General features: G+C 54.8%; 1 protein-coding gene across 4 annotated transcripts in view; it reads left to right on the top strand.

The window, feature by feature from the left end:
• ST6GALNAC6 (ST6 N-acetylgalactosaminide alpha-2,6-sialyltransferase 6) overlaps window positions 1–14136 on the top strand; it is a 65359-nt gene that overhangs the window by 20092 nt on the left and 31131 nt on the right. For all 4 annotated transcript variants that reach the window (XM_078646672.1, XM_078646670.1, XM_078646669.1 and 1 more), the window contains exons 4-5: window positions 3826–4005; window positions 9984–10393. In XM_078646672.1, the coding sequence (XP_078502798.1) occupies window positions 3826–4005; window positions 9984–10393 (590 nt within the window). The remainder of the gene's footprint in view (window positions 1–3825; window positions 4006–9983; window positions 10394–14136) is intronic.

Below are 14136 nucleotides of genomic sequence, written 5' to 3'. Positions count from 1 at the left end.
CATGCTCATACATGCATGCATATTTAACCACTTGGCTGCTAAGGCTTTTCCCGTCCTGTGCTGCAGGACCCAAATCCCCATTATACATGACGAGCTCACCTTGTCAGGAGCATGCAAGAGGTTAAAATGTCGATCTGGAACATTAAATTATCTTCCACCTAATCAAATCTCCAGATGTCAGCAGTAATCACCACTCGAGGGTGCAGACATTTCCGGTCAGATCTATCCCCAGCAGCAGACAGGGCCCTTCCTTGAAGACTAGAGCGCTGACGCTCTCTCTTGCACCCCCAGGGCCAGCAGACAGGGCCCTTCCTTGAAGACTAGAGCGCTCACCCTCTCTTCTTGCTCCCCCAGGGGCAGCAGACAGGGCCCTTCCTTTGAGACTAGAGCGCTGACGCTCTCTCTTGCACCCCCAGGGCCAGCAGACAGGGCCCTTCCTTGAAGACTTGAGCGCTCACCCTCTCTCTTGCACCCCAGGGCCAGCAGACAGGGCCCTTCCTTGAAGACTAGAGCGCTGACCCTCTCTTCTTGCACCCCCATGGTAGCAGACAGGGTCCTTCCTTTGAGACTAGAGCGCTGACCCTCTCTTCTTTGCATCCCTCAGGGGCAGCAGACAGGGCCCTTCCTTGAAGACTAGAGCGCTGACGCTCTCTCTTGCACCCCCAGGGCCAGCAGAGAGGCCCTTCCTTGAACACTAGAGCGCTGACCCTCTCTTCTTTGCCTCCCTCAGGGGCAGCAGAGAGGCCCTTCTTTGAAGACTAGAGCGCTGACCCTCTCTTCTTTGCCTCCCTCAGGGGCAGCAGACAGGGCCCTTCCTTGAAGACTAGAGCGCTCATCCTCTCTCTTGCACCCCCAGGGCCAGCAGACAGGGCCCTTCCTTGAAGACTAGAGCGCTGACCCTCTCTCTTGCACCCCCAGGGCCAGCAGAGAGGCCCTTCCTTGAAGACTAGAGCGCTGACCATCTCTTCTTTGCCTCCCTCAGGGGCAGCAGAGAGGCCCTTCTTTGAAGACTAGAGCGCTGACCCTCTCTTCTTTGCCTCCCACAGGGGCAGCAGACAGGGCCCTTCCTTGAACACTGGAGCGCTGACCCTCTCTCTTGCACCCCCAGGGCCAGCAGACAGGGCCCTTCCTTGAAGACTAGAGCGCTGACCCTCTCTCTTGCACCCCCAGGGCCAGCAGACAGGGCCCTTCCTTGAAGACTAGAGCGCTGACCCTCTCTCTTGCACCCCCAGGGCCAGCAGACAGGGCCCTTCCTTGAAGACTAGAGCGCTGACCCTCTCTTCTTTGCCTCCCTCAGGGGCAGCAGACAGGGCCCTTCCTTGAACACTAGAGCGCTGACCCTCTCTTCTTTGCCTCCCTCAGGGGCAGCAGAGAGGCCCTTCTTTGAAGACTAGAGCGCTGACCCTCTCTTCTTTGCCTCCCTCAGGGGCAGCAGACAGGGCCCTTCCTTGAAGACTAGAGCGCTCATCCTCTCTCTTGCACCCCCAGGGCCAGCAGACAGGGCCCTTCCTTGAAGACTAGAGCGCTGACCCTCTCTCTTGCACCCCCAGGGCCAGCAGAGAGGCCCTTCCTTGAAGACTAGAGCGCTGACCATCTCTTCTTTGCCTCCCTCAGGGGCAGCAGAGAGGCCCTTCTTTGAAGACTAGAGCGCTGACCCTCTCTTCTTTGCCTCCCACAGGGGCAGCAGACAGGGCCCTTCCTTGAACACTGGAGCGCTGACCCTCTCTCTTGCACCCCCAGGGCCAGCAGACAGGGCCCTTCCTTGAAGACTAGAGCGCTGACCCTCTCTCTTGCACCCCCAGGGCCAGCAGACAGGGCCCTTCCTTGAAGACTAGAGCGCTGACCCTCTCTCTTGCACCCCCAGGGCCAGCAGACAGGGCCCTTCCTTGAAGACTAGAGCGCTGACCCTCTCTTCTTGCACCCCAGGGCCAGCAGAGAGGCCCTTCCTTGAAGACTAGAGCGCTGACCCTCTCTTCTTTGCCTCCCTCAGGGGCAGCAGAGAGGCCCTTCTTTGAAGACTAGAGAGCTGACCCTCTCTTCTTTGGATCCCTCAGGGGTAGCAGACAGGGCCCTTCCTTGAAGACTAGAGCGCTGACCCTCTCTCTTGCACCCCAGGGCCAGCAGACAGGGCCCTTCATTGAAGACTAGAGCGCTCACCCTCTCTTCTTTGGATCCCTCAGGGGCAGCCGACAGGGCCCTTCCTTGAAGACTAGAGCGCTGACGCTCTCTCTTGCACCCCCAGGGCCAGCAGACAGGGCCCTTCCTTTGAGACTAGAGCACTCACCCTCTCTTCTTTGCATCCCTCAGGGGCAGCAGACAGGGCCCTTCTGTGAGACTAGAGCGCTGACCCTCTCTTCTTTGGATCCCTCAGGGCCAGCAGACAGGGCCCTTCCTTTGAGACTAGAGCGTTGACCCTCTCTTCTTGCACCCCCAGGGCCAGCATAGAGGCCCTTCCTTGAAGACTAGAGCGCTGACCCTCTCTTCTTGCACCCCCAGGGCCAGCAGACAGGGCCCTTCCTTTAAGACTAGAGCGCTGACGCTCTCTCTTGCACCCCCAAGGCCAGCAGACAGGGCACTTCCTTGAAGACTAGAGCGCTCACCCTCTCTTCTTGCACCCCCAGGGCCAGCAGACAGGCCCTGTCCTTTGAGACTAGAGCGCTGACCCTCTCTTCTTGCTTCCCCCGTGGTAGCAGACAGGGCCCTTCCTTTGAGACTAGAGCGCTGACCCTCTCTTCTTGCACCCCCAGGGCCAGCAGACAGGGCCCTTCCTTGAAGACTAGAGCGCTGACCCTCTCTTCTTTGGATACCTTAGGGCCAGCAGACAGGGCCCTTCCTTGAAGACTGGAGCGCTCACGCTCTCTTCTTTGCATCTCGCAGGGCCAGACGACAGGGCCCTTCCTTTAAGACTAGAGCGTTGACCCTCTCTTCTTGCACCCCCAGGGCCAGCATAGAGGCCCTTCCTTGAAGACTAGAGCGCTGAACATCTCTTCTTGAATCCCTCAGGGGCAGCAGACAGGGCCCTTCCTTGAAGACTAGAGCGCTGACCCTCTCTTCTTTGCATCCCTCAGGGGCAGCAGACAGGGCCCTTCCTTTGAGACTAGAGCGCTGACCCTCTCTTCTTTCCCCCCCAGGGCCAGCAGACAGGGCCCTTCCTTTGAGATTAGAGCGCTGACCATATCTTCTTTTCATCCCTCAGGGCCAGCAGACAGGGCCCTTCCTTGAAGACTAGAGCGCTGACCCTCTCTTCTTTGCATCCCTCAGGGGCAGCAGACAGGGCCCTTCCTTTGAGACTAGAGCGCTGACCCTCTCTTCTTGCACCCCAGGGCCAGCAGACAGGGCCCTTCCTTGAAGACTAGAGCGCTGACGCTCTCTCTTGCACCCCCAGGGCCAGCAGACAGGGCCCTTCCTTGAAGACTAGAGCGCTGACCCTCTCTTCTTTGCATCCCTCAGGGGCAGCAGACAGGGCCCTTCCTTGAAGACTAGAGCGCTGACGCTCTCTCTTGCACCCCCAGGGCCAGCAGACAGGGCCCTTCCTTGAAGACTAGAGTGCTCACCCTCTCTTCTTGCACCCCCAGGGCCAGCAGACAGGGCCCTTCCTTGAAGACTAGAGCGCTGACGCTCTCTCTTGCACACCCAGGGCCAGCAGACAGGGCCCTTCCTTGAAGACTAGAGCGCTCACCCTCTCTCATGCACCCCCAGGGCCAGCAGACAGGGCCCTTCCTTTGAGACTAGAGCACTCACCCTCTCTTCTTGCACCCCCAGGGCCAGCAGACAGGGCCCTTCCTTTGAGACTAGAGCGCTGACCCTCTCTTCTTGCACCCCCAGGGCCAGCAGACCGCCATCTTTCTCCTGCTCTTCACGCTGATCACCTTCCTGATACTCTACAGCTCCAACAATGGCGGCGAGAGCTTCCAGTACCAGTCCCTGAAGGTGAAGTCGCGCCACAAGCCAAACTTCAGGAGAGTGCCAGCCAAGAGCGGGTACCTGCCCGTGCATGGGAACCAGGTGTGTGCGGGGCATCACTCGCATGTTTTTGAATGTTTTTGTATTAGAGCTTGGAAGTGTATGTGTGCTTGTACGTGTGGATGTTTCTGTATGTGCGCCTTCTGTTCGAGTATGAGAGTGATTGCACACTTTTGTTGTGTGCTTGTACATGTCTGTGCCTGTGATGGTGTGTGTGTGTGTGCATGTATTTGTGTATTTCCTTGGGTATTTTTGTTATGGAGCATGTGTTTGTATGTGTGCTTGTGTTTTTTTGATAGTTTCTGTATGCGCGTGTCTGCGTGTGTAAGAGAGCGAGCGCATTTGTTTGTGCTTGTGCATGTCTGTGCATGTGATGGTGTTTGCGTGTGCATGTATTTGGGTCTTTTTGTATTAGAGCATGGGATTTTATGTGTGCTTGTGTTCTTGGATGTTTTCTGTCTATGTGCTTGTCTGTGTGCGTCAGTGTGCATATGAAAGTGTGTGCTCACATTTGTGTGTGCTTGTGCATGTCTGTGCGTGTGATGTGTGTGCACGCTGGATTTGTTATTTTCTGGAGGCCGCTGTCCTGGATATTGACTTTAACTGCCAGATGCCTGACCTTAGGATGGCCATCAGTGTACAGTACAGTCCCCTGCCTGACCCCAAGATGGCTTCCATAGTGGTCCCCTACACGTTGTTTTACTTCCCTGGGACAACAATTGGACATTGAACAGACCTTGAACCTATCCCCTAACCTGCCTACACATCAGGACTTGGTACGAACTTACCCCGGACTGTGGAGATCTAGCGATTTGGCTGATGCCCGGTGGAACTAACAAATAGCTAAAGAGGAGATGGGTTGTGGGCTCCCCCTCCCACCCCCACCCCCCCCTCTGCCGTCACCTACCCAGCCGGACCAGGGCAGATTTTCCCCTCGTCTCTACGTCCTATCTTCCTCCCACCCCTTTACCCTATCCCCTTACCCTTCCATTCACCTTGTCCCCTTTGTTCTTTAAATGCTTTTCTTGTTAATTATGTAACTTTTAACTGATGTAATTGCAACATTATTGTTCCTCGTGTAAAGCGCTCTGATTCCTCCGGGTCTAGCCAGCGCTATATAAAACCTTTAAAAAATAAAATAAATATATAAATACAAATAAAATTAAACGCTACAAGTGGGACACTGGGGAGGGGTCACGGGACACACTGGGGAGGGGTCATGTGACACACTGAGGAGGGGTCACGGGACACACTGGAGGGGTCACGGGACACACTGGGGAGGGGTCATGTGACACACTGGGGAGGGGTCATGAGACACTGGGGAGGGGTCACGGACACACTGTGAAGGGGTCATGGACACACTGGGGCGAGGTCACGGGACACACTGGGGAGGGGTCATGGGTCACAGTGGGGAGAGGTCATAGGGCACAGTGGGGAGGGGTCACGGGACACACTGGAGCGGGATCAAGGGACACACTGGAGAGGGGTCATGGGTCACACTGGGGAGGGGGTCACAGGACACACTGGAAGGGGTCACAGGACACACTGGAAGGGGTCACAGGATACACTGGGGAGGGGTCAAGGGACACTGGGGAGGGGTCATGGATACACTGGGGAGGGGTCACAGAACACACTGGGGAGGGGTCACGGAACACAATGGAGAAGGGTCATGGGTCACAGTGGAGAGGGGTCACGGGTCACACTGGGGAGGGGTCGTGGGACACACTGGAGAGGGGTCAAGGGACACTGGGGAGGGGTCAAGGGACACACTGGGGAGGAGTCACGGGACACACTGGGGAGGAGTCACGGAATACACTGGAGAGGGGTCATGGGACACACTGGGGAGGGGTCACGGGACACACTGGGGAGGGGTCGCGGGGCACACTGGGGGGTCACAGGACACACTGGAGGGGGTAACAGGACACACTGGGGAGGGCTCACGGGGCACACTGAGGAGGGGTCACGGACACACTGGGGAGGGGTCACAGAACACACTGGGGAGGGGTCACAGAACACACTGGGGAGGGGTCACGGGACACTGGGGAGGGGTCATGGGAGACACTGGGGAGGGGGATCATGTGACACACTGGGGAGAAGTCATGGGACACTGGGGAGGGGTCATGGGACACACTGGGGAGGGGTCATGGGACACACTGGGGAAGGGTCACGGGCACACTGGAGAGGGGTCACGGGACACTGTGGAGGGGTCACTGGACACACTGGGGAGGGGTCACGGGACACACTGGGTAGGAGTCACAGGACACACTGGGGAGGGGTCACGGAACACACTGGGGAGGGGTCATGGGACACACTTGGGGGGGTCATTGGTCACACTGGGGAGGGGTCATGTGACACACTGGGGAGGGGTCACAGGACACAATATGTGGAGAAGCGTGGCTCAATGGTTAGAGCGGCAGACCCTGATGCAGAGGTCTGGCCGGGACCAGGGTTCAATTCCCGCCTCGGCGGGTCTCGGGCTCAATTTCCTCGGATCTGATAATTCTCTCCTCGGTGCCTATTCCAATCATGGATCCCACTCTGCGACTCTGGGCAATAGCTTGCCTAATCTCCACAACGCCCCCAACAGCGCTAGGTAAACCGGGATAGCAAAAATAGGAAAAAATAATAACATGACGGATACTCGGGGAGCAACAATGCTCCTAGGTAACTGCCAGTATCGGGAGTTAATGGGCAAAGGAATATCAGGGTACAAAGGTAGAGTTACAGGGGTCCAATCATAAAAGGGCATTCTCCCAAGGGAGATGATCATTGAGTGCTTGTTTACTGTTTGGAGGGTAAAAATCCAAAAGACTTCCCTTTTGCGCCTAATGGCATCCCTATTGCCAGAGCTGGTGTTAGTAACTCTCTCAAGGATAAGCATTTGAGGTCGGCTTCCAAACGGCCAAGCAAGTTCCAATGTTCAACCAGGGGTGCTCCAGTACGTCCGTTCTTGATCGCGGACTTGTGTTCGCTAAATCTGACTCTGAATTCTCTGCCAGTTTCCCCTACATATCCCAGGTTGCAGGGACAGAGAATTGGGTAGATAACATTGCCGGTCTTACAGTTGTTCATTTGTTTAAACGGGAATTTTTGGTTTCCCCACTGGAGTACATCAGTGACGATGGCAACACTGCAAGCATGGCAGTTGCCACATTTATGGGTCCCTGTCACCGGGTTCTTACCCGTAATGGATTTTTGAACAAACCGATCCTAGAGTGCAGGTAGATATAACCAGGGAGGTGCGTAGATTTTTGTTGTGACGAAACGCAAACACGGGTCTGGGAAGGGTGGTACCCTGTCCACAGTTAAGGATATGCCAATTAGAAGTGATTATCAGGCGCAATTTATTGTTGACATTGGAATGTCTGATAATACTGACAATTTGTCTCCCTCTGAATTGGTCTTACCTTGAAACAGTGATTCACGATTATAGTATTTTGCCCTCTTGAAGGCGTCTCTAATTACTCGTTGGAATAACCTCGATTGAGTAATTTATGCTTGAGACGTTCCGCATGCGTGTTGTACTCAGTAATGGTGGTACCGTTCCTCCGGATGCGGAGGAACTGACTGAAGGGTATGCTGTCTTTCTGACACCGCGGATGGTAACTTTGATAGTGAAGAAGGGTGTGACGTGCGGTGGGTTTGGGGTTCAGTGACACCGCTATGATATGATCAGCAACCTGTATCCAAATGGCCAGGAATTCAATCCTCTCTTTGCTCGTATTCAGAGTGAATTTGAGGTGAGGGTCACAGAGATCAATCCAGAGTAAAAACTCAGCCAGTTGTTATTTAACCCACTGGGGAGGGGTCATGGGAGACACTGGGGAGGGGTCATGGGAGACACTGGGGAGGGGTCATGGGAGACACTGGGGAGGGGTCATGGGAGACACTGGGGAGGGGTCATGGGAGACACTGGGGAGGGGTCATGGGAGACACTGGGGAGGGGTCATGGGAGACACTGGGGAGGGGTCATGGGAGACACTGGGGAGGGGTCATGGGAGACACTGGGGAGGGGTCACGGGACCCACTGGAGGGGGATCATGTGACCCATTCAGGAGGGGGTCATGTGAAACACAGGAAGGGGATCATGTAACACACTGGAAGGGGATCATGTGACACACGGGGGAGGGGTCGTGTGGCACACTCAGGAGGGGGTCATGTGACACACTGGGAAGGGGTAATTTGACACGGGGAGGGGTCATGTGACACACTGGGGAGTGATGAAATAACTCACTATGGGACAAGTGTTTGTGGCTCACTAGGGAGGCCACAGGTAACAGACCATGGGGAAGGTGCACCTGGTCTGGCACACTGGGAAGGGCACAAGTGACTTGCTGTGGGGTATAAACGTGACTCACTGTGGGGTGTACACGTGGCACGATGTGTGGTGTGCACGTGACACACTGTGGTGTACATGTGATTCGCTGTTTGGTGTACATGTGGCACACTGTGGGGTGTACACATGACTCACTGTGGGGTGTACACATGTCACACTGTGGGGTGTACACATGTCACACTGTGGGGTGTACACGTGACTCACTGTGGGGTGTACACGTGGCACGCTGTGGGGTGTACAAATGGCACGCTGTGGGGTGTACAAATGGCACGCTGTAGGGTGTACAAATGGCACGCTGTGGGGTGTACACATGGCATACTGTGGGGTGTACACGTGACTCACTGTGGGGTGTACACGTAGCACACTGTGGGGTGTACAAATGGTATGCTGTGGGGTGTACACGTGACTCCCTGTGGGGTGTACACGTGGCACACTGTGGGGTGTACAAATGGCACGCTGTGGGGTGTACACATGGCACACTGTGGGGTGTACACGTGACTCACTGTGGGGTGTACACGTGGCACACTGTGGGGTGTACACGTGGCACACTGTGTGGTGTACACGTGACACACTGTGGTATACATGTGGTTTGCTGTTTGGTGTACACGTGGCACACTTTGGGGTGTACACGTGACTCACTGTGGGGTGTACATGTGGCACACTGTGGGGTGTACACGTGACTCACTGTGGGGTGTACACATGGCACACTGTGGGGTGTACACATTGCACATTGTGGTCTGTACACGTGGCACACTGTTGGTTGTACACGTAACTCACTGTGGGGTGTACACCTGGCATGCTGTGGGGTGTACACGTGGCACACTGTGGGGTGTACACATGGCATACTGTGGGGTGTACACGTGACTCACTGTGGGGTGTACACGTGGCACGCTGTGGGGTGTACACGTGGCTCCCTGTTTGGTGTACATGTGGCACACTGTGGGGTGTACACCTGACTCACTGTGGGGTGTACACGTGGGATGCTGTGGGGTGTACACGTGGCTCACTGTGGGGTGTACACCTGGCACGCTGTGGGGTGTACACGTGGCACACTGTGGGGTGTACACATGGCATACTGTGGGGTGTACACGTGACTCACTGTGGGGTGTACACGTGGCACGCTGTGGGGTGTACACGTGGCTCGCTGTTTGGTGTACATGTGGCACACTGTGGGGTGTACACCTGACTCACTGTGGGGTGTACACGTGGCACGCTGTGGGGTGTACACGTGGCTTTCTGTTTGGTGTACATGTGGCACACTGTGGGGTGTACACCTGACTCACTGTGGGGTGTACACGTGGCACGCTGTGGGAGGTACACTTGGCGAGGTCTATGGTGGCACACTGGCAAGAACGCTGCTGGCACAGTGATGGCATGGGGACAATGCCACGTTGAGAGGAGACATTGGCACTGTATGAAAGGTACAGGTGGCATGCTTTGAGGAAAGCTGTGTGTGGCACGCAAGGGCAGGTGGCATGGTTTGAGGAAAGCTGTGCGTGGCAAGCAGGGGCAGGTGGCATGCCTTGAGGAAAGCTGTGCGTGGCACACAGGAGCAGGTGGCATGCTTTGGGGAAAGCTGTGCATGGCACGTAGGAGCAGCTGGGGTGCCACAGAATGGATCAGTGGGAAGGGGGCAGGGTGGGCACCGTGGAGGGACCTCACTCTCTTGTACGTCTCCCCTCAGAGCCTGCACACTCACTGCCAGCGCTGTGTCGTCATCACCAGCTCCAGTCACCTGATAGGCAGCCACCTGGGCTCAACGATTGACCAATCAGAATGCACGATCCGCATGAACGACGCGCCAACCACGGCCTACGAGCCGGACGTTGGCAGCAAGACCACCTTCCGCGTGGTGGCCCACTCCAGTGTTTACAGGGTGCTCCGGAGGCCCCAGGAGTTCCTGAACAAGTCCCAGGAGACCACCCTCATCTTCTGGGGACCCCCCAACAAGATGCAGAAGGAGAGCAAGGGCAGCCTGCTGCAGATCATCCGCCATGCCACTGCCAGCTTCACCAACGTGGCAGCCTTCATCATCTCCCCAGGCAAGATGAAGAGCTTTGACGACCTATTCCGTGGAGAGACCGGGAAGGACAGGTGCGTTTCAAAGCTGGCAGCGTGCGTTGAGATGCAGGAACCAGCTCCTTAGAGGGTGGGGGGGAAGGGGCTACGTGACATGCTACGTGATGTGCCCTGTGCTACATGCGTCAGTGTGGGGGGTGCTATGAGGCGTGACATGCTATCAGAGGCCCTGTGCTACATGTGTCAGGATAGTGCTATGAGGCGTGACGTGCTATCAGAGGCCCAGTGCTACATGTGTCAGGATGGGGGATGCTCAGAGGCGTGACGTGCTATCGGAGGCCCTGTGCTACATGCGTCAGGATGATGCTATGAGGCGTGACGTGCTATCAGAGGCCCTGTGCTACATGTGTCAGGATGATGCTATGAGGCGTGACGTGCTATCGAAGGCCCTGTGCTACATGCGTCAGGATGGTGCTATGAGGCGTGACATGCTATCAGAGGCCCTGTGCTACATGCGTCAGGATGGTGCTATGAGGCGTGACATGCTATCAGAGGCCCTGTGCTACATGCGTCAGGATGGTGCTATGAGGCGTGACATGCTATCAGAGGCCCTGTGCTACATGTGTCAGGATGGTGCTATGAGGCGTGACGTGCTATCGAAGGCCCTGTGCTACATGCGTCAGGATGGTGCTATGAGGCGTGACGTGCTATCGAAGGCCCTGTGCTACATGCGTCAGGATGGTGCTATGAGGCGTGACGTGGTATCGAAGGCCCTGTGCTACATGCGTCAGGACGGTGCTATGAGGCGTGACGTGCTATCAGAGGCCCTGTGCTACATGTGTCAGGATGGTGCTAGGAGGCGTGACGTGCTATCAGAGGCCCAGTGCTACATGTGTCAGGATGGTGCTAGGAGGCGTGACGTGCTATCAGAGGCCCTGTGCTACATGTGTCAGGATGGTGCTATGAGGCGTGACGTGCTATCAGAGGCCCTGTGCTACATGTGTCAGGATGGGGGATGCTCAGAGGCGTGACGTGCTATCAGAGGCCCTGTGCTACATGCGTCAGGATGATGCTATGAGGCGTGACGTGCTATCAGAGGCCCTGTGCTACATGCGTCAGGATGGTGCTATGAGGCGTGACGTGCTATCAGAGGCCCTGTGCTACATGTGTCAGGATGGGGGATGCTCAGAGGCGTGACGTGCTATCAGAGGCCCTGTGCTACATGCGTCAGGATGATGCTATGAGGCGTGACGTGCTATCAGAGGCCCTGTGCTACATGTGTCAGGATGGTGCTATGAGGCGTGACGTGCTATCAGAGGCCCTGTGCTACATGTGTCAGGATGGTGCTATGAGGCGTGACGTGCTATCAGAGGCCCTGTGCTACATGTGTCAGGATGGTGCTATGAGGCGTGACGTGCTGTCAGAGGCCCTGTGCTACATGTGTCAGGATGGTGCTATGAGGCGTGACGTGCTGTCAGAGGCCTTGTTTTTATTTATGTTATGCATTTTTATATAGCACAGACTTTACCCGAAGGTGTCAGAGTGCTTCGCATTAGTACCAAGTACATTTCATGAGGATAATATTGCATATTTACACATTACAGACACAAACGAGAAACAAGAAAATGTAAAATAAAACAATAGATGGCAGTCACATAAAAAACACAAAAAACACAATAGGATGAAGATTGTACAGGCATAGATTACAAATTTACAATAATGAAAGAACTTCCTTGAGGGACATGAAAAGGGGTGTATTAATTCTGGAAGTGTCTTTGGAGGAGAAGGGATTTAAGGTCAGTTTTAAAAGTCCGGGTAGAGGCGGTGGCACGGAGCAATGGAGGAAGCGAGTTCCAGATTCCCACCGCAATGGGGTGCTTTCTCTTTTGAAGGTGGGGGGCTCTAGCAGTAATTTTCTTGCATTACGTGAAGTTCTTGAGCCTCCAGAAATGTGCACTTTATTCACCAAGTATCGAGGGGAGGAGGTGTGCAAGGCTTTGAGGGTGATACAGACGGTCTTGTAGATTGATCTTGCCTCAATGGGGAGACATCGAAGAGAAGACAAAATGGGTGTGATGTGATCACTTCTTTTGGCTCCAAAGACAAAAGAGCTGCTGAATGGAGAACGGATTCAAGAGGGGAAAGGTGGGATTTGGGGAGGCCAGCAAGAAGAGAATTGCAATAGTCCAGTCTATAGAGATCCAGAGATTGGACCAAAGTTTTTAGGTCTTGCTCCAGAAAGAAACGTTGAATCCCCCAGAGAAGGGGCAGTTGGTATCGTGCATTCTTTGCCATGGAATTGATGTGGGAGAGTAGATTGAGCCTTTTGTCAAGTTTGACACCAAGGGATTTTGCACTGTCGACAATGATGGGTTTATTGTTTAGTAGATTCATCTGATCCATCCAAGATTGAACAGGAGGAGGAGAGAGTGAGGAGGAGAGGAGGAGGAATTCAGTTTTGGAGGGATTCAGAATGAGTTGATGTGTTGACATCCAGTTTTGAATGGATTTGAGAGTAGAGTTTGAGATATCTTGGGCGGAGGACACCGTAAGGTAGATTTGAGTGTTGTCCCCATAGAGATGGTAGGGGAACCCAGATTTGCTTAGGAGGTTCCCCAATGGTTCCAAATGGAGATTGAACAAAGTGGGTGCGAAGATAGAACCTCGAGGGACGACTTGACCAACCACCAGTGGAGACGAGAGGCTGTTCGCAATCTTGATCATTTGGGATCTGTCCGAGAGAAATGAGGCAAACCATTTGAGGACTGTTCCTTCCAAACCCATTCTCTGTTGAAGAGTGTTGAGGAGGGTGTAGGGATTGACACTGTCAAAGGCTGCAGAGAGGTCAAGAAGAATCAGAAGACAAGACTCCCCCAAATCGAGTACATGCAGCGCATCGTTAATCACTTGCAGCAGGGCTGTATCAGTGCTGCAGTTGTTGTTTCGCTACACATCTTTCTGTGATTTTTGGAATCAGAGGTATGATGTACTACATGCGTCAGGGTGCGGAGCGAGTGCTCGAAGGCGTGACATGCTTTAGGTGTCCCTGTGCTACATGCGTCAGGGTGAGGGGTGCTCAGAGGTGTGATGTGCTATCGGAGGCCCTGGGCTACATGTGTTAGGGTGGGGGGGAGGGGGTGCTCAGAGGCGTGGCGTGCTATCAGCAGTCCTGTGCTACGTCAGGGTAGCGGGTGCTCAGAGGCGTGACGTGCTGTCGGAGGCCCTGTGCTACATGTGTTATCATGGGTTTTTTCTCTCCCTTTTCTCCTGGTTTCCCCCTTCCCTCTCCTCTCTCCTTGGTTTCCTCCTTCCTTCTCCTCTCTCCTGGTTTCCTCCTCCCTTCTTCCCTGATTTCCTCCTTCCTTCTCCTCTCTCCTGGTTTCCTCCTCCCTTCTTCCTTGGATTCCTCCTTCCTTTTCCTCTCTCCTGGTTTCCTCCTTCCTTCTCCTCTCTCTTGGTTTCCTCCTTCTGTCTCCTCTCTCCTGGTTTCCTCCTTCTGTCTCCTCTCCTGGTATCCTCCTCCCTTCTTCCTTGTTTTCCTCCTTCCTTCTCCTCTCTCCTGGTTTCCTCCTCCCTTCTTCCCTGATTTCCTCCTTCCTTCTCCTCTCTCCTGGTTTCCTCCTCCCTTCTTCCTTGTTTTCCTCCTTCCTTCTCATCTCTCCTGGTTTCCTCCTCCCTTCTTCCTTGTTTTCCTCTTTCCTTCTCCTCTCTCCTGGTTTCCTCCTCCCTTCTTCCTTGTTTTCCTCCTTCCTTCTCCTCTCTACTGGTTTCCTCCTTCTGTCTCCTCTCTCCTGTTTTCCTCCTTCCTTCTCCTCTCT

Source organism: Lissotriton helveticus, chromosome 5_2 (assembly GCF_964261635.1).
Source record: "Lissotriton helveticus chromosome 5_2, aLisHel1.1, whole genome shotgun sequence".
NCBI lineage: Eukaryota > Metazoa > Chordata > Amphibia > Caudata > Salamandridae > Lissotriton > Lissotriton helveticus.
Note: the sequence above shows the minus strand (reverse complement) of the source record. Positions and strands in the feature narration are given on the sequence as shown.